Below are 19,162 nucleotides of genomic sequence, written 5' to 3' on the forward strand. Positions count from 1 at the left end.
ATACTGCCTTTAAGTCTTGGTACAGGGGCGGTATCTGTCTCTCAGTGGACTGAGTAGAACTACCTGGTGTATTAATATTGGCCAATGGAGAAACCCTGCGTAAACACTTCTCCTGGCAGCTCAGACCCCACGAGAGTATCTCCCCTAATTCCCAATCGATAATAGGGTTATGTCTCTTCAACCATGGATACCCCAGAACTATGGGAACAGAAGGGGACGAAATGAGCATGAGAGATAAATTCTCCACGTGTAGGATACCAACATTTAAGTTAATGGGTATGGTCTCACGAAAGATAACGGGGTCCAGTAATGGTCTACCATCTATGGCCTCAACGGCCAAGGGTGTCTCCCTTAACTGGGATGGGATATTGTGTCTAGTAGCAAAGACTTGGTCGATAAAATTCTCAGCAGCTCCGGAATCTATCAAGGCCATAGCCCTTACCACTACTTTCTCCCAGGTTAAGGAAACTGGTAGCTGAAGCCTGTGATCTTTATAATTAGGAGTAGAGGACAAAATAGAAACACCCAAGGCCTGTCCTCTAGAGAAACTTAGGTGCGAGCGTTTCCCGGCCGGTTAGGACAGTTTGAGAGTAAATGACCTCTGGCTCCACAGTACATACATAACCCCTCCTTCCTCCTGTACTGTCTCTCCTCCTCAGAGAGGCGGGTATAGCCTATCTGCATAGGTTCAGGGAGCAATGAGACCGTGGAGTCAGGACTTGGAAATGCGGGAGCTAACCTAAAGGAAGGTCTCCGGTTCCTCTCTCGAGTGTTCTGTCTCTCTCTTAAACGTTCATCTATGCGAGAAATGAACAAAATTAAATCCTCTAAATTCTCAGGAAGTTCTCTAGTAGCAACCTCGTCAAGGATTACATCTGATAGCCCATTCAAAAATACGTCCATATACGCCTGCTCATTCCACTTGACCTCTGACGCCAGAGACCTGAACTCTAGTGCATAATCCACAAGTGTTCGGTTCTCCTGTCTCAGGCGTAACAGTAATCTGGCTGCATTAACCTTTCTACCTGGAGGGTCAAAAGTTCTTCTAAAAGCAGCTACAAATGCGTTATAGTTATATACTAACGGGTTATTGTTCTCCCACAGTGGATTGGCCCATCTCAGAGCCTTCTCAATGAGTAAGGTGATAATAAATCCCACCTTTGCCCTATCCGTAGGATAGGAGCGAGGTTGCAATTCAAAGTGGATACTAATTTGGTTTAAAAAACCACGACACTTCTCAGGAGCACCACCATAACGTACTGGTGGGGTAATGCGAGATGAAGCACCTACAGTGGCTACCTCTAGGCCTGAACCTACAGGAGAGATATGAGTAGTACGTAACTCTTCTGGTGGATTATTGGCACGAGATAATAACGCCTGTAGTGCTAGCGCCATCTGATCCATTCTGTGGTCCATGGCTTCAAACCTAGGATCAGGAGAACCAAGCTGACTGTTTGTACTTGCAGGATCCATTGGCCCTGTCGTAATGTCAGGATCGGGACAGGGATCCAACACGCAGAGTACAAACAGTAGCCAGATACGTATACCGGACCTTAGAATGGCCGGACTAACGTAAGTAGTACAGTAGAGAATAGTCAAAGACAAGCCGAGGTCGAGGGTAACAGAAGACAGGTAAGCGATAGACAAGCCGAATCAAGGGTAACAGAGATAAGCAGAATAGAGCAAACAAGCCGGGTCAAAACCAAAAGGGATAACTAGAAAATACGAGCACTGAGTGACTAGAACAAGCTAGAACCACGACAAGGCAATGAGCTAATGAAAGAAGCACTGTTAAATGCCCTGTTCAGATAAGTAGACACACCTCCGTCGAGTCCTGATTGGTCCTGAACCAATTGAGTGACAGGTCGTTCCGGGTTGACGTCCTGACGTCGACCTCCGGGCGTCATGCTATAAAAGGGAGTCACTCCCTCGCGGCCGGCTTTGCATGACCGGATGGACCGCGAGGAAGAGGGAAATCAGGCCGTCCGGATGGATGAATGACTAAGTCTCTACCTCTCTCGAAGGTAGAGACCTCAGGTACCCTGACACATACATCCACATGTGGTGGCACTGCACCAGAGTTAAAGAGTTTTGGGGAAAAATAGAATCTTACAACGATGAATAACACTGGACCCTTGGGCATGTCTCCTATCACGACCAACGGAAGGGCTAGACAAACATTTAGCTGCTCAAAGAGCATTGGCACAATACTGGATAAAACCTGTGGGTACCCCCAATCTCTCTAGTAATCTCCAAAACCAGGGACAATTATTTAATGGACAAGATGACAGCACAGGTCCGCAACACCACCATCACATTCCAAAAAGTATGGGCCCTCTGGGAACAATATGATGTAAAAATACAAGACAAATTAGCGCTCACCCACAGACGAATATTCACTCATGCAAATCAGAGTAATACTTCTGAATTTACCTATATTTTCATTCTATTTTGTTCTTCTTTTGAACATATTTTACTGTTTACATAAAGTAAAAGAAAAACCTTGACAGACAAAACGGAAACACTACACAACAACGGCTTCTGCGCAAGCCACATGAATTGTACCAACAATATATTCTATGTACGCTACTAACCTAACCTTCCTTTGTGTAACATAATCGAAGCAAAAGCTGGTGACTAGGCTTCTGCGTAAGCCAACATTAATGTCGTACTGAATGTCTGTCGATGCATAAATAAAGAATTAAAAACAAAAAAAAAACCAATGACACTGTACTTTATCTTCCCAGAGGGAATATTTATATAAAATGAACCAATCATAAACATACAGAGTCTTACTGGACAGAGCTATAAAATAATTGCATTTCATCTGTAAGCAATCCTTACAGAACTGCTAGAAGGTATATTTTCTTTGATCTTTTAGAATCCACTCAGACAAGGTTTTGTAGTTGCAACATGTTCCTTTCAAAGTCTGTCTTTCCCATAGGGTGCAAGGGCAACTGCCAAAGACACAGCAACCCTTACCAGTTGTTCAGCTAACATAAGAAAATAACAATATATTTCATGGTCTGCTTCTTTTTTAAATTTTGCAGATAATGTTCTCAAATTCACTTGTACCTACATCTCTCTCTCCTTAGCAATTCTCCTTGCACAATAGTAAGAAGAGAGGGATAGATTTAATGATGACAACAGCACATTGTGACCATTTTCTGGGAGTGTGTCTCCTTCTGTGCTGCACAAAGAAGGTAGTATGGGCATGAGTTAGTATATATATATGTGTCTCTCTGTATGTTTTTGTCTATATAATTGCTGACCAGGTGGAGGGTAGATGATGGGTCTTAAACCTTCGGTGAGTTTATGTACCTTGCATGTATATACTAGATTTGCCGGACTGCATGGAAGAGTCCACTAACTGTGCTCAATGGGCAGGAAGGCGTCTCTCAGCAAAGGGTTGTAGAACACTTAGGGCATGATGAGACACGCCATGGTCATCCACTGCACACATTTTAATCTCTAACTGTCTTAACCATATTCTGCTGCTGAATCCAGATGGTCTCGAGTGAGAAAGTGAGGCAAACGCATTGCCCAACTCTTCTTCACTGTTATCCAAGTTACATGTGCAAGTCACTTTTTGCCATTTATCTCATTCGTTTTGAGTCCTATGGTAACAGGCAAGTGACAAAGTGACAGGTGTGGGTACACTGGCAGCTGTCTCCACAAACCTGCACACATGCAGCACAGTCCATAGGGTAATTCCTCACTGACATGGAGCAGCAGTAAATTTTACAGCCCCTAAGCAGCTGAGCAGTCCTCTTTAGGAATGTACAGCTAATCTCCATGGTTTGATAAAGGGGCTAGAAAATGTTCCCTAACCATTACCTGCTCAATTTTTCCCTAGCCAGCTTACCGCAGTTGGAAGGAACCCTACAGTAGTGGTCAAAGCTCAAACAAGAAATCAAGGATCATTCCTCTTACATTAAGCACATGGATCATGCACACACTACTTCACAGAGATGACATGGTTAAACCTCAGAGAAGAACAACCCTAGTTGGGAAGAAACTCGCCAGGTATAATATCAATATTGCAGCCCTGTGTGGGCCCCGGCTAGCTTTGGAAGACAAACAATGTGAACAAGGCTCTGGTTACAACTTATATTGGAGTGACAGTTAAAGAACTGAGTTAGTGTTAGAAAGTTGACTGAACGTCCTAAGGGGATAAAGGACAGGCTCCTGTCTTCAAAGAAAAGAATAAAATAGGTGCTCACTCCAATTAAAATAGTTTATAGGCAGCGGTAGCCAATACAAGGGTTCCCAACCTTGTGAAAAAAGAATTCAAGGTAACACAATACATAAACACTGGGGGGCGTGGTTACGGCGCCGACTAAGATGGCCGCATAGAGGGTGAGCTCCGCTCCGTCCGACCCCAACAAAGCTCTGAAAAGCGACACACATGAGCCAAATGGGTCGCACTAAACGCCCGGAACAACCCCAGACCCCCAGGAATCCACAGCAGGGACCCCTGGACGGGTTTCTGCTCCCGCAACAAGGCGCAAGCGGAGAGGGGGAAAGCCCCAAGATGGCGCCGACAACCCCCACGGGGACAGACAGCACAGCCCTCGCAAGAATCGAGGACAGGCTGAGGAGCCTAACGGACTCTATGGCCACTAAGGACGACCTGAAAGCCCTTACCTCCACTATACAAGAGACCTTTCGAGCTGAGATAGCGGGACTCCGAGCAGAGGTCTCATCCCATGCGGATCGCATTGCCCGCACGGAGGAGGCCGTTGAGGCCCTCACAACACATCAAATGTCCGCGGACACCGCAATAGCCCGTCAGGGTACAATGCTGCTCTCGATGAGACGACACCTTGAAGACCTGGATAACAGGGGCAGGAGGTGCAATATTCGCATTAGAGGAGTGCCTGAGACTGAAGGTACGGCAGAAAATGCTATCGATATCCTTACAGAACTTTTTCAGACCATCCTGCAGCCGACCTCACCAGAACATATCGAATTTGAGAGGGCACACAGGGCTGCTAGGCCCAGATCTGCAGAGGATGGACCGAGAGACCTCATATGCTGTCTCCACTCCTTTCCCGTTAAAGACGCCATTATGAGGAAGGCCAGGGAGAGACCGACATGGCCTTATAGAGGCACGCAAGTCACACTTTATAATGATCTATCCCCGATCACCCTAGAGGCCCGGCGGGCCCTCCGCCCTGTGACTACTGCATTGAGGGAACGTGACATCGCCTACAAATGGGGGTTCCCCTTCGCCCTCATGGCCAGGCATCGCAATGGATGGACTTCTATCCGATGGCCCGAAGATGTTCCTCGATTCATGGGAGACCTAGGCCTTCCCCCTCCTGCTGTACCTAACTGGATCCTGGGCCCGGCGGCCCCCCCGACGAGACCACCGAGACCGTCTCGAAGAAGAGAAGCCCGATCCCCTTCCACCCAGCCTTCCAGACGGCGTCCCAACCCGACTTCTCCGGAAGAGTAAGACCTGCTTCATTCTCCTTGGACCCTGGTTCTGTGCCGTATCCTGACACTGCTCCCGAACCCCTCGTACAGCTATTGACTCCAGCCTCCCAGCTAACCTGGCCCTCCTCGAGGCAGGTTCTGATCACAGGTACATTGGGCCACCCTTTTTCTTTTGGGGGGGGGGGGGGATTTGGGATGCCCATGGGCTGGTGACCCAGACCCCGGGGCTCATTTCAACCTGACGGAGATCTGCCGGCACCGCTCCTTACGGGGGCTTTCCCGCTGTTCCATCCGAAGCGGAACCTCTTCCCTGGGACTGGGGCACGATGGTTTGGGAGGGGGGATCCCGGGGGGGACTGAGCCACAAAGCTACACCCCATGGAATATGGACTGCACCCTGAGAGGACCGGCTCCCATGCCACCACGTAGATATTTTTTCTCTTTTTTTTCTCACCTTCTCTATGTTATATAGTCTTCACTTGCCTAAAATGTTATAGTTGCGGGGTGTGGGGTGGGGGGTGTATGGGGGACATCGTGCATGATCTTAGTTCTATCTCTCACATCACCCGGTTACGAATGTGTTCCCATCACCGGGTGACGAAATGCTGATAGATGGGGATGGAACGGCTAACATATGTATACTGGTAACTGCTCTCGGGAGTGGGTGGTGGGGTGGTGGGCATGGGGGGAATGTTGTATGTATCCTGACATGACTCCCCCCCCCGCCCGGGTAACGCTTGTTGCTGGAGGGGGGTGGGGTGGCATGGTGGCGGAGATGCGACATGGGCTATGCATAGTACCCTATGACCTCTGGCCCCCATACTGCCACATAGATATGATTTTTTGTTAATAACGTTCTCCATCTATTCACTCATTTGTATTTGCAATATGCTTTCGGGTACGGGGTACGGGGTGGGGGACAGCACTGGGGTTGTTTTACACGTTCCCTGCAATGTTGTTCTCCCTGCATGGATGTTACAGGCTCACCGGTGAGGTTATAGTGTTATCGTGGCTTTCCCACCCACCCCCACTCCCGACCCACACACGATGCCAACCAAGCTGATACCCGGCACCCCCCCCCTCACCCCTTCCCCCCCTCCCCCCCCCCCCTCTTTTTCGAAGAGCCACCTCGGGGGACCTATATTATTATGTTGATCCACGCCTAGGCTTATACCTTAGGTTTTGCTCCCCTACACATGCTGTTATTGCATTGCCTTACTACGACCATGAGACCGTGCACTGGCGGGACTGGCATCTGCTCAATTGTATGTTAAACCTGTCGGATAGACGGACCCATTATCATTATACCAGCTGGATAAAATGCTTGTGATTGCGTTACTTGGGATGTCGCGGAGACCTCCCCCCCCCCCCCCCCCCCCCCACCGTCCTGTGATATGGGACACATGACTACAATCTGTATAGGGGTTTCGAGAGGTCCACGGGGGCTGGGAATGGGCACGCTCACGTGCAGTCGGCCTCCTCACACTGGCCCTATGCCGCTAGGACGCATAGACGTCCCCATTTATTATGCTCAGACACACTTGACTCAATGCTTGCAGATAGGGGCCGGACGGGGCGGACGATCCCTTCACCTGTTAGACCTACCCTCTTGGGCGGAGCCTGATCCGCGCTTCCCACACCATACACTCGTGCTACGAGTTGAGCAGCTAGGCTGTGGTTCCCCCCCCTTCCTGGGCAGGTACCGGAACGAGGCACCACTAGCACTAGTTGCAGCACGAGATCTACTATCCATATCTCTATCTTTTACTAAAAGACCGCATTAGACACTAAAAACTCCCTTTTTCTACACTAGCCCTAAACGGGCGCCATCCTCCTGGGATCCTGAACCTGGTCTTGACTACTTGACCCTACCCCGTCTGTCTCCCACCCCTCCCTCCTTTGCCTTTTTCCCCTCTCTCCTCCCCCCCCCCTCTCTCCCCTGGCTTGCGTCAGGGCGGCGAACTCAGTTGCCGCACCCCCCTGGGAACACGACTTAGCCCAGATACAGAGGTGTCTCCGGCTCTTAACCATAATATATAACGAAAATGGCCTACCGCGACTCACCTATTAGGATCCTCACACAAAACTGTAGAGGCCTTAACATACCCGAACGAAGGTCGCACCTTCTGAGGGAACTAAAGAAAAAACACATATCAGTTGCCATGATTCAGGAAACTCACTTCAAGTCGGGCGCGGCGCCCACACTCCAAAATAGACACTACCCACATAACTTCTTCTCCAACCACCCGACGGCCCACAAGGCAGGTACGGCTATCATCCTGGCTGCCGAACTCGAGTTCAAAGAACTTGAATGTGCTCAAGACTCCCAAGGACGATACCTTTTCATCAAAGGGATTGTTGCTGATAAAATATATACCTTTGCTAATATCTATGCCCCCAATCGGCGGCAAGCTCCCTTCCTACGAAACGCCCTACATCTACTGGAAGACTTCACGGATGGTATTCTAGTTGTGGGGGGGGACTTCAATGTACCCTTAGACCCATTCCTGGACTCCTCCTCGGGGCATAGCTGCGTCCCACAGACCAGCTTACGATCTATTCGCAGATCTCTGGAGGAGCTACGGTTGGCCGACTGTTGGAGGACACTCCACCCGTCGGACAAAGACTACACCTACTACTCTGTTCTCCACAACCGCTACTCGCGCATAGACTACCTTTTCATCGCACAAGAAGGTCTCACCCGCCTGCTTAGGTCCGAGATAGACCCCGCCACATGGTCGGATCACGGTTCGGTCTGGATAGAGTTGGAGTCCCCCCTGTTCCGCCCCTCATCATGGACATGGAGACTCAACGAGGCACTCCTACTAGACCCCACCGTGAAGGACCAGATAAAGCAGGACCTAGAACACTACTTCAGGGAGAACGATACACCTGACGCCTCTCCAATATCCGTATGGGAAGCCCACAAAAGTGTCATCAGGGGGGTACTTATACGCATCGCTTCGCATAAACGAAAAGCAAATATGATTGAAATGGCAGACCTATACCAGAAGATATCATCACTAGAAGGTCAACATAAACGCTCACAGCTACACAGCGTCTATGGGGAATTGATGGAACATAGGAGGAGACTTAAGGAGCTCATCACTAAAAAACACCTTTGTACCATACAACGTACAAAGGGATTTTATTATGCCCATGCCAATAAAGGGGGGAAATACCTAGCAAGGCTGTTAAAAGGCCCCATGCCTCGCACGCAAATACGGAAACTGCGTTTAGCTTCGAACGAACTGTCCTCTTTCCCGCAAAAAATAGCCGATGAATTCAGAACATTCTATCAAACTCTATATAACCTACGCCCACCCCAACAAGGAGTACAAGACGGAAACCACGCTAGGCGCATAACGGAATACTTGTCCACCACGATCACCAACATGATAAACCAAGACCCAGCGAACGCACTTGACGCCCCGCTCAGCGTGGAGGAGTTAGCGGCAGCCCTCAAAACGTCCAAGCCAGGCAAAGCCCCGGGACCGGACGGCTTCTCGTCCGGATACTATAAAGGATTCTCTAACCTTTTGTTGCCCTGGCTGACGAAGGCGCTCAATGCGGTAGGCGAGGGTGGGAACCTGGGTGCGGAGTCCTTAGCAGCTACTATCACAGTTATGCTTAAACCAGGAAAGGACCCACTACTATGCGGCAACTACCGCCCCATCTCTCTTCTGAACGTTGATACCAAGCTGTTTACAAAGGTCATGGCGAGCAGATTGAACCACCTTCTGCCGGACCTAATCCATGTGGACCAGACGGGCTTCATCCCGGGACGAGAAGCGAGAGACAGTACCCTTCGCCTGTTCTCCATCCAGCAACACGCCAGAATGACCAAAACACGACTATTACTTCTTTCAACAGATGCGGAGAAAGCATTAGATAGGGTCGACTGGAAATACATGCTGGCAACATTACAACGGATGGGATGTGGGCAGAGATTCCTGACCTGGATATCGGCACTATACAGTAATCCACGCGCCACCGTGAGAGTCAACGGGTCCACGACCGCGGACTTCGCGATCAATAATGGCACGCGCCAGGGTTGCCCACTATCCCCCCTTCTGTTCGCAATGTCATTAGAACCGTTACTCCAGGCGATCCGCATGAACCCGGACATCCAAGGGTACACATGGCAGACAACAAACCACAAGGTAGCCGCATATGCGGATGACCTTTTGTTTTTCATACAAAATCCCAGGACAACTCTTCCTAATCTCCTCTCAGAATTCGACAAATTCGGCCGCATTTCAGGCTTCAAACTTAACCTCTCAAAATGCGAAGTCCTGAACATTACAACTCCTACAGAAGAATATATATCCCTGGGCCAGCAATTCCCCTTCACATGGTGCCATAGCCGAATGAAATACCTGGGAGTCTGGGTAACCACAGCCCCGGAGGACTCTTACCGATTCAACTTTGACCCCCTCCTCAAATCTGTTATAATGGACCTGAAAAGATGGTCTCATCCTCATCTAACATGGCACGGCAGGATAGCCGTGATCAAGATGAATATCTTGCCAAGGATCCTTTACCTCATGCAGACGATCCCGCTGGCTATCCCAAGCACCTTTTTCTCCTCCCTAAAAACGGCTATCATCAAGTTTGTGTGGCGCGGAGGACGTTCCAGGATCCGACATGATATCCTATGCCGTCCAAGGCCCCGTGGAGGGCTTGCACTTCCAGACATCAAGAAATACCATCAGGCTACGATTATGCAACGGATTCTGGACTGGCACCTTAGCCCAGTGGAAAAACAATGGGTCACATTAGACAGGGGACTAGCGGGGCCGTCACTTGAGGTGGAGGTTTGGGGGAACCCAAAGGGACGAACACCCAACGAGGAAGAAGGAAGCCCGATTCGACAGACGTTACTTGGTTGGAAGTCGCTGAGAAGTGCGAGCCACGTCTCACCCTCCCCTAGTCCCATGATCCCACTCACGCACAACACGGAGGTTGCTGGAGGTATACCATCGGGTGCATGGCCCATTTTGAGCGACAGGGAATATATCCCCATCTACCAGGTCCTTGACAGGGGCAAATTACGTGACTTCACCTCTCTCATGGGTACACACCCCGGGACACCTATCGCGGTACTTAGGTACCTGCAGTTGCAACACTACTACAACTCAATTCCACACAGGGATCGTTTACACCGTGATCTCACCTGGTTTGAGGGCCTTTGCGACCGAGGCGAGCAACTAGAGCACGCAATCTCGACATTGTACCAACACCTGCTAATAGGAGACTCGACCCAGGCCACCACTTTTCAACGCCAATGGGAAACCCAACTCGGAAAGTCACTAACCCCAGCACAGTGGGACACGGCCTTACTCTGGCAACAGAAAAGCTATATGAGCTCGTTTTATCAGGAGGTTAATTACAAACTGATTTCCTCCTGGTACAGAACCCCGACCGTACTCCACCGGATCTATCCATCGATCACCCCACTGTGCTGGAGATGCCAGACGGACCGCGGATCGCTTATGCATATCTGGTGGGACTGCAGGGACATCGTTCCATATTGGGCGATGATTAAAGACGCTGTTTCCGACATACTGGGAGACATCCCGGAATGGACCGCGGAACTAGCCCTACTCCACATATCGCCACTGTCTATCCGGACATACAAACGATCCATACTACGCCACCTACTTAACGCCGCTAAAGCAAATATCCCAGCACATTGGAAACAACGCGATCCACCTACTAAGAAAGAATGGATCCGAAGGGTCGAAGATATATATGAGGCGGAAGGCATGCAGGCCTCCCTGACAGGCCGTGAAACGAAACACCTAGAAATGTGGCTCCCATGGTTCACATACATCACTCGATATAGACAATCGGACACCACTCCCGCAACCTCTAGCGGAGCGGCACTGGCTGTGGGACCCACTTGACGCAACCAGACCCCCTCCTACTTATCCTCACCTTCCCCCCCCCCCTTTCTCCCCTTTTTATCCCCACCTATCCCCTCCTCACCTTCTTTCCACCCCCACAAGATTCGGACAGGGGGACTGAGACCAGGAGGTCATAAACCAGATTTTAAGGGATATAAAACTACACATACAACACACTACACCTTTAGGAAACGTATACTCTTAACTCTCACAGGGCTCGGACACACCCCCGTGCTCTGGGAACAGGAGCTATACTTAGCAACACGCATCACCCCGACTTACCCTGAGATGTAGAAAGGCTCAGGCCCACAGCACACAGCGCTAACCATATAGACATACACCACACTCAAAACTGAGCTTATCTGGATAAACAGACCACCACTTACTCATGCGCACCAAAGCGAGCTTGCTACACTATCAATGAGGACGACAGGTCAAAAGCATACTGGGACTCTCGCATATCACTGACCCTGACGGGAGGGTTGGGAAGGGAGACCGTAATCAGACCCACTTATAACATGGAGATGGTGGTGTGCACCATGGGTACGCCCAATTAGATTCTCGACTATGATTACCCCCACCCTCCAGGGACCGTCCTGAGAACCTTACGCTGTCCCGGGAGCCCACAGTAGAAAGGGATTGGCGGGTCACCTATTGATCTGATCCTTCGACTTCCCAATCTAACGCTTTCACCCTGTCCTGTACCTCTGGCACTGCCTACACCGCATATATTTATGTTAAGCTCCCAGATTACTATGTCTAATAACGATACGTAATAGCTAACGACATATCATTGTATTGTATGATACTTCCAGCTTACCCTGAAAATGTCATCCTGTATGTTACCTTTCTCCCGTGAACAATGTTATTGTACCATTCATCTCACACTTAAGTTATTCTTTCTTCATACGGAGCCCTGCGTGCCTCCTTGCTAACACTAATGCTGTGACCTCTGCATTTTGACTTACTGTTTATCTTATAGTTATTAGAAACCTGCGAGTTTCACCTGTTTAATCACACTGATTGCCTTATATGACATATGATTACTTAATAAAAAGATTTACAAAAAAAAAAGAATTCAAGCAAAAAGGAGAGAGGAACCGCGCCCCAGATAGTAGTTAATAAAATATACGTACATAAAAAGATTTTGTTTAAACGACTCACATAAAACCTCAAAGATAAAAACAGAGAGGAAACACAATAGTGCAATATGGTTTGATAGTTGAGTAAAATGGTAGAGTGAATTAGAGTAATATACACTCACATTTGATAGAGCTACCCAGGAGCTCTACCCTAATTTACTTGGACGGAACAATCCCAGTCTAAGGATCTATGTCGAAGCAGATGACTCAAATATTCTAATAAAGATGGCAATATAGAAAGGATATAAAAAGAAACTCCAATAGTGTAGTATATTCTAGTTAAAATAAGGAGAAATAAAATAAAGAATGTGGTATTCACATTTACTAGAGCAGAAACTTGCTCTAGTATAATCAGCTTGGGTGGTATAATCCCCATATGATAACCAGGAAGTAAGATAGTAGGTCCAAAATAAATAGATGTATATAGCTTTAAAATGTACTATTTCATGACAAATATATCAAAAACAAGATGGCTATATAAAAAAGTCCCACATTACGCGCTTCGCCTGTCAGGCTTCTTCAGAAGTGTGGGAGAGTCTTTAAAATATGTCCTTTATATAGGTAACATGCTTAGGAACAATGACTTCCTGGTGTGTCCAATATCCTGTTACCACTTGTGGAACGCACGCGTCGCACCGGAAGTGATGCGGCGTGACCACATATGGTAATGCTGTGTATTCCAGCTTGGAACGCATCGGCGGCCATTTTGAGACCGTACGCGTTCCATTTGGCAAATACCGCTTAGCGGTATAATCTCAAGAGCAGTGGCATTTCAGCAATATAAAGTCTCTTGTAAATACACATCACCAGTACCCTTCTTTAGTAATTTATTGAGGGGTGCATATTTTTGGCGTCTATATATGATGACATCGCTGAGTCTTCATAGATGTACTTAGACACAGCCAGCAGTGTATTTCGGCCATATTGGTGAAGGGCACAGTATGGGAATAGAACATAAAAACTAAAATTATTGGAACAGATCTCCAAAAAGTTTACAGATCGACACATGATCACTAATACCACTAAGACACACGCTAACACTAATGAAGAACACAGAGGTAGATTTAAACAAGTTTAGAGTCTTGAACACAAAATAAAAGAACAGACATATCGGAAAGAAAACACCAGAGATCAAAGAAAAGAAAGATATCACACTCAAAAAGAATCACCATTGGTAGTTAGACCAAAAACACACAAATTCACATATGCACCAATTTCTCCACAACGAAAACCAAGAGATAGGGAATACTCTTGGGAAAAAGTGAATCACAAAAAAAACAACAAATATGTTATTAAAGATCACAATTCACCAAATGAAGTTACCACTAAGAACAGATATCACGCTCTGTCTTTTTGCGAACAATTTGACGAAACCTCTTTTTTAGAGATTCCGTCCAACCGAGAAAGGAACACCAATTGTCTAAATATAACACCTATAAAGAGCCGAAAAAGAATCCTAGAGGTAGAAGAGCAGAGAGAAGAGAGCAAAAAAGGAAGATTCTAAAATCAAAATCTGACACTCCCCCAATAGTTGTATTTAACCTTTCACAAAAGAGCCTAGACAAAACCCAGATAAATATTCTCAAAAAAGGTTTAAAGTTTGCCCCTACTAGACCACACAATTCATTTTTAACCTATATTGATATTAATAAATTTGCCAAAATGCGACCCTAAAAAGATTTTTCATTTCTAAGTCACAAGGTATATATGACACACAAGATACCACACATCAAACTATAAATATAGTGTGACAGAGTCTATGGGAGGGTACTAGAAGGAAGGTATCTAGGACCCAGAATCCTCCATAGTCACCTGCCCAATTAGCAACTGCTGAGGCTTTAATTAGCAGGTCTCAGAGCAGAAAGGAGTGAGATACAATCTGACCTGCAGAGAGAGCAGGTCTGTGCAGAGCAGCACCAAACAAAGTGCTAAAGGTTGGTGAAACCAATGTTTATTTTTGTTGATTTGTGTAGTTTATTACCCTGGTTTAGTAAGGGACATTACTTTATGTTTAGTTAGCGCTCAAATTTGAGCTAGGATTTTGTTTGTAGATTTTCATTTCTGTTGTGCTGCAGTTTTGAACAAATTGATTGCTACATGGATTTTTGTGCACGCTGTAAATAAACCACACAATAGATAAAGGAAAAGAATATATAAGAAGCAATTTAAAGAAAAAAATCAACCTTCTACCCTGCCCACCACAAATCTAGTGCACTGAATATGTTTGAAAGGAAAGTATGTAAAGATTTAAGAACCCTAGAAAATAAAAAGAGATTTATAGATAGACCAAATTTAAGTAAAATTGAAAGACAAGTATTAAAGGACCTTGACAATGACGATTCCATTGTAATAAAATCTGCAGACAAGGGAGGTGGCCTTGTTATTTTATCTAAGGAACAATACGAAAAGGAAGCACATAAACAACTTAATGACTTAGAGACATATATTAGACATCTGAAATAAAAAAAAATCATTCCAGCTGGAGAGAGGAATGGAGTCCGAGATCCTAAATAAAAATGAATTTCAATATATAAATATACAACACCCTAGGATCCCGGTCATTTATTTCCTCCCCAAGATCCATAAAAGTCTAACTGATCCCCCTGGCCGCCCGATAGTATCAGGCATAGGGTCTCTTCTCTCTAACTTGTCTGAATACATCGATATTCTATTGCAACCTTATGTTGTAAAAACCAAATCATACCTTCAAGACACAATAGATCTCTTGAATAAACTAGAGAACATAAAATGGGAGAAAGACTTTCTATTAATCACTTGTGACGTTCAGTCCTTATATACTATCATTCAACACCAACAAGGATGCAGAGCAGTAAGAGTAATCCTAGAGAGAGAAAATAAAATGCCACAAGATCAGATAGAGTTTTAAATTGAAGGTATAGACCTAATTTTAAATAATACTTATTATTTATTTACAAAAGAGAGGTACAACTATGGGCACCAGGTTTGCGCCCAGCTATGCCAACCTCTATATGGCCGAATGGGAGGATAGATATATTTGAAGTGGACATGGCTGGGCAAAAAACTGGTGTCCTATTCAAGATATATAGATGATATTTTATTTATATGGAGAGGATCCGCTGTTGAAGCACAGGATTTTATTTATTTTTAAAACATTAACCAAGAAGGAATTGTTTTAACTTCGGAAATGAGTGACACTCAAATTACATATTTAGATTTAAATATTTACATTAAAGATAACAAAATCAACACTAAGACACACTTCAAAGAAGTACATGTAAATAACTATATTAACACGAATAGTTGTCACAACAAAGTCTGGTTAGATAGTATACCAAAAAGTCAAATGCTTAGACTTAGGAGAAATTCCTCGGAAACTACTATTTTTAAACAACAAGCGGAAAAAATAAAAAAATAGTTTTCTACAAAAAGGGTATGACACTACAATAATCCAATCCACATTCAATCAAGCATTAGTAACTAACCAAAAAGATTTATTGTCTAAAAAAGGCCTCAGAAACAAAATATATCTCTCCCAATTGTATTGGACAACAATAACAAAAACAGAGAACTTCAATAAATTACTAAAGAAGGGTGATGTGTATTTACAAGAGACTTTATATTGCTGAAATGCCACTGAGATTATACCGCTAAGCGGTATATGCCAAATGGAACGCATACAGTCTCAAAATGGCCGCCGATGTGTTCCAAGCTAGAATACACAGCATTACCACATGTGGTCACGCCGCGTCACTTCCGGTGCGACGCGTGCATTCCATAAGTGGTAACAGGATATTGGACACACCAGGAAGTCATTGTTCATCAGCATGTTACCTATATAAAGGACATATTTTAAAGACTCTCCCACACTTCTGAAGAAGCCTGACGGGCGAAGAGCGTAATGTGGGACTTTTTTATATAGCCATCTTGTTTTTGATATATTTGTCATTAAATAGTACATTTTAAAGCTATATACATCTATTTATTTTAGACCTACTATCTTACTTCCTGGTTATCATATCCTCCGGTGGGGATTATACCACCCAAGCTGATTATAGTAGAGCAAGTTTCTGCTCTAGTAAATGTGAGTACCACATTCTTTATTTTATTTCTCCTTATTTTAACTAGAATATACTACACTATTGGAGTTTCTTTTTATATCCTTTCTATATTGCCATCTTTATTGGAATATTGGAGTCATCCGCTTCGACATAGATCCTTAGACGGGGATTGTTCCGTCCAAGTAAATTACGGTAGAGCTCCTGGGTAGCTCTATCAAATGTGAGTGTATATTACTCTAATTCACTCTACCATTTTACTCAACTATCAAACCATATTGCACTATTGTGTTTCCTCTCTGTTTTTATCTTTGAAGTTTTATGTGAATCGTTTAAACAAAATCTTTTTATGTACGTATATTTTATTAACTACTATCTGGGGCGCGGTTCCTCTCTCCTTTTTGCTTGAATCCTGTCTTGAAAGAAATACTTTACCATCTTCAGTGCCTATGCTCCAATCATGACCAATCCATATGAAGTATAAGTTAAGTTCTATGAGTAACTTCACTAAGTCATCGTCAATGCTCCAAAGGCAGACAAGCTCTTATGTTAATAATTAACTTAATTAAGTTCTACTTTAATTAATTACCTGTTTAAGTGTTCTCTCCATATCAACTCCTTGACCCCAAGGAGCAGCTGGATTAGCAAGACAATCTCCAGCATTTCCTCTTCTTGAAAGATCAACTTTTTGTCTTCGTAAGTTCCGAAATGCTTCAGCCATTACAAGTACACCATCGTAAGTTAGTGCAGAGGTATACTTCAAGAGGGAAAAAAAAAACACGGTAGTAAGTATGATCCTTTAGACATATTATAAATTATATACATTATAAGTTGGTAGAAAAGCTAATTATATATATGTATCTATCTATACATCTATCATCTATCTATATTACATAGTATCAGTGGCAGAAAACATCGATTATTAGGAATTTTAGCATCATTATTGATCCTTTGAAAGAAACTGGGAAAAGTGACTAACATATACAGCTACCGGAATATTATAGATATGTTGTATTTTCCAACAGGACAGATATAAAATGTTTATTGAAATATTTATTGGTGTGGAGAATGTGCGTCTCCATGTCACAATATACAAAGATGCTAAGTTTAGGTATAACATAGATAATATTTCAGAACAAACATGGTATGAACCGATTCGTTTTTTTTTTTTTTTACTTTTCAAATCTCAAAATATATTTAAAAAAAAAAAAAGTTGTAGAAGCACAAAATACTAAGATTGCAAACCTTTGGTGGGGTTTCTGATCCTGGATACTCCCTTTGGTCCAGAGTCTTCCATCTCTGCATTAGTTCAGTTACTATTGGAGTATTAAAATCTACCAATTGGAATCCGGTTACATTAGCACCACCATGCATAAACCTGTCAAGTGAAATGTCCTTGAATCCCTGAAAAAGAATAAATCAAGGTTGCTATTTTATTTTCTTCCATTAGACCGAGGCAAACAGTAAAATTGACTGCTATGACTATGAGCCTAGGTGATGTGTTGTACTGATGATACAGTTCTCTCATTGCACCGTGTTTACCATACTACCCTTTCCATGTCTTTTATTAAAAATAAATTAGTAAATCAATAAATAAATAATAAGAGCAATATAAATTAATTTGAATATTTACATATATATCATAGAATGCTGAATATTCATTTAGTACAGATGATTCTTCTAAAAAAGAAACCATGTTCCCTAACGTAATAAGTCGTGAGCAGTAAACTATATTATATAAATGCAAATATACAGGTTTCTAACTATACATCTAAGAAAAAAAAATGCAAATATTTCCAGATACTATATTTCCATAGAGAGGTTCTGATTTTTAGATAAAAATATCCTTTTGCACCATTGGACAATTTGTGTTTAAATAATTCCCATTCTCGATTTGTAAGTAATAAAAAAAAAATAAAAATAAAAAAATAGAAGAATATAATTATTTATTTTCATAATATAACGTCTTATTTTATAATATAACTTAATATTTAAATTTTCATTATAAACACACACTATCATATACATTTTTTTTTATAATTCTTTATTTTTGGTGCAAATTCACAATGGTTAGACACAAATACATTGCCACAACAGCAGGTGGAAGAAACAGCAGTGTACATAACATCAGAAAGGCATGGCAGCCATATATTTTGCTGCCCATCGTATGGGTCCGCTTTGCAAGACTATGTGTGGTGCAACAGCTCTGTTAAATTGTAGAATCGGTAGGACTACAGTGAGGGGAAAAAGTATTTGATCCTCTGATTATTTGCAATGTTTGCCCTCTGACATGGTTAATGGTAGGTGTATTTTAACAGTGAGAGACAGAATAACAAAAATAGAATCCAGAAAAACGCATGTCAAAAAAGTTACGAGTGATGATACTTCAGTAGCTACTAAGAAGTTTATTTTATTGTAAGCAAAATGTAAAAAACATGTCAATGAGTGAAATAAGTATTTGCTCCCCTATCAATTATCAAGATTTCATGCTCCCATGTGTCTTTTATACAGGTAACGAGATGAGATTAGGAGCACTCTCATAAAGGGAGTGCTCCTAATCTCAGCTTGTTACCTGTATAAAAGACACCTGTCCACAGAAGCAATCAATCAAATTCCAAACTCTCCACCATGG

At 44.1% G+C, this 19,162-nt stretch overlaps 1 protein-coding gene across 6 annotated transcripts in view; it reads right to left on the bottom strand.

Annotated features, from left to right (window-relative positions):
- The window catches only part of GRIA4 (glutamate ionotropic receptor AMPA type subunit 4), a 374,317-nt gene that overhangs the window by 120,388 nt on the left and 234,767 nt on the right, over positions 1-19,162 (bottom strand). For all 6 annotated transcript variants that reach the window (XM_063430303.1, XM_063430267.1, XM_063430285.1 and 3 more), the window contains exons 6-7: positions 17,776-17,934; positions 17,120-17,287 (exon numbers count right to left, since the gene is read on the bottom strand). In XM_063430303.1, coding sequence (XP_063286373.1) covers positions 17,120-17,287; positions 17,776-17,934 — 327 coding nt within the window. The remainder of the gene's footprint in view (positions 1-17,119; positions 17,288-17,775; positions 17,935-19,162) is intronic.

Source organism: Pelobates fuscus, chromosome 1, assembly GCF_036172605.1.
Source record: "Pelobates fuscus isolate aPelFus1 chromosome 1, aPelFus1.pri, whole genome shotgun sequence".
Classification (NCBI taxonomy): Eukaryota; Metazoa; Chordata; class Amphibia; order Anura; family Pelobatidae; genus Pelobates; species Pelobates fuscus.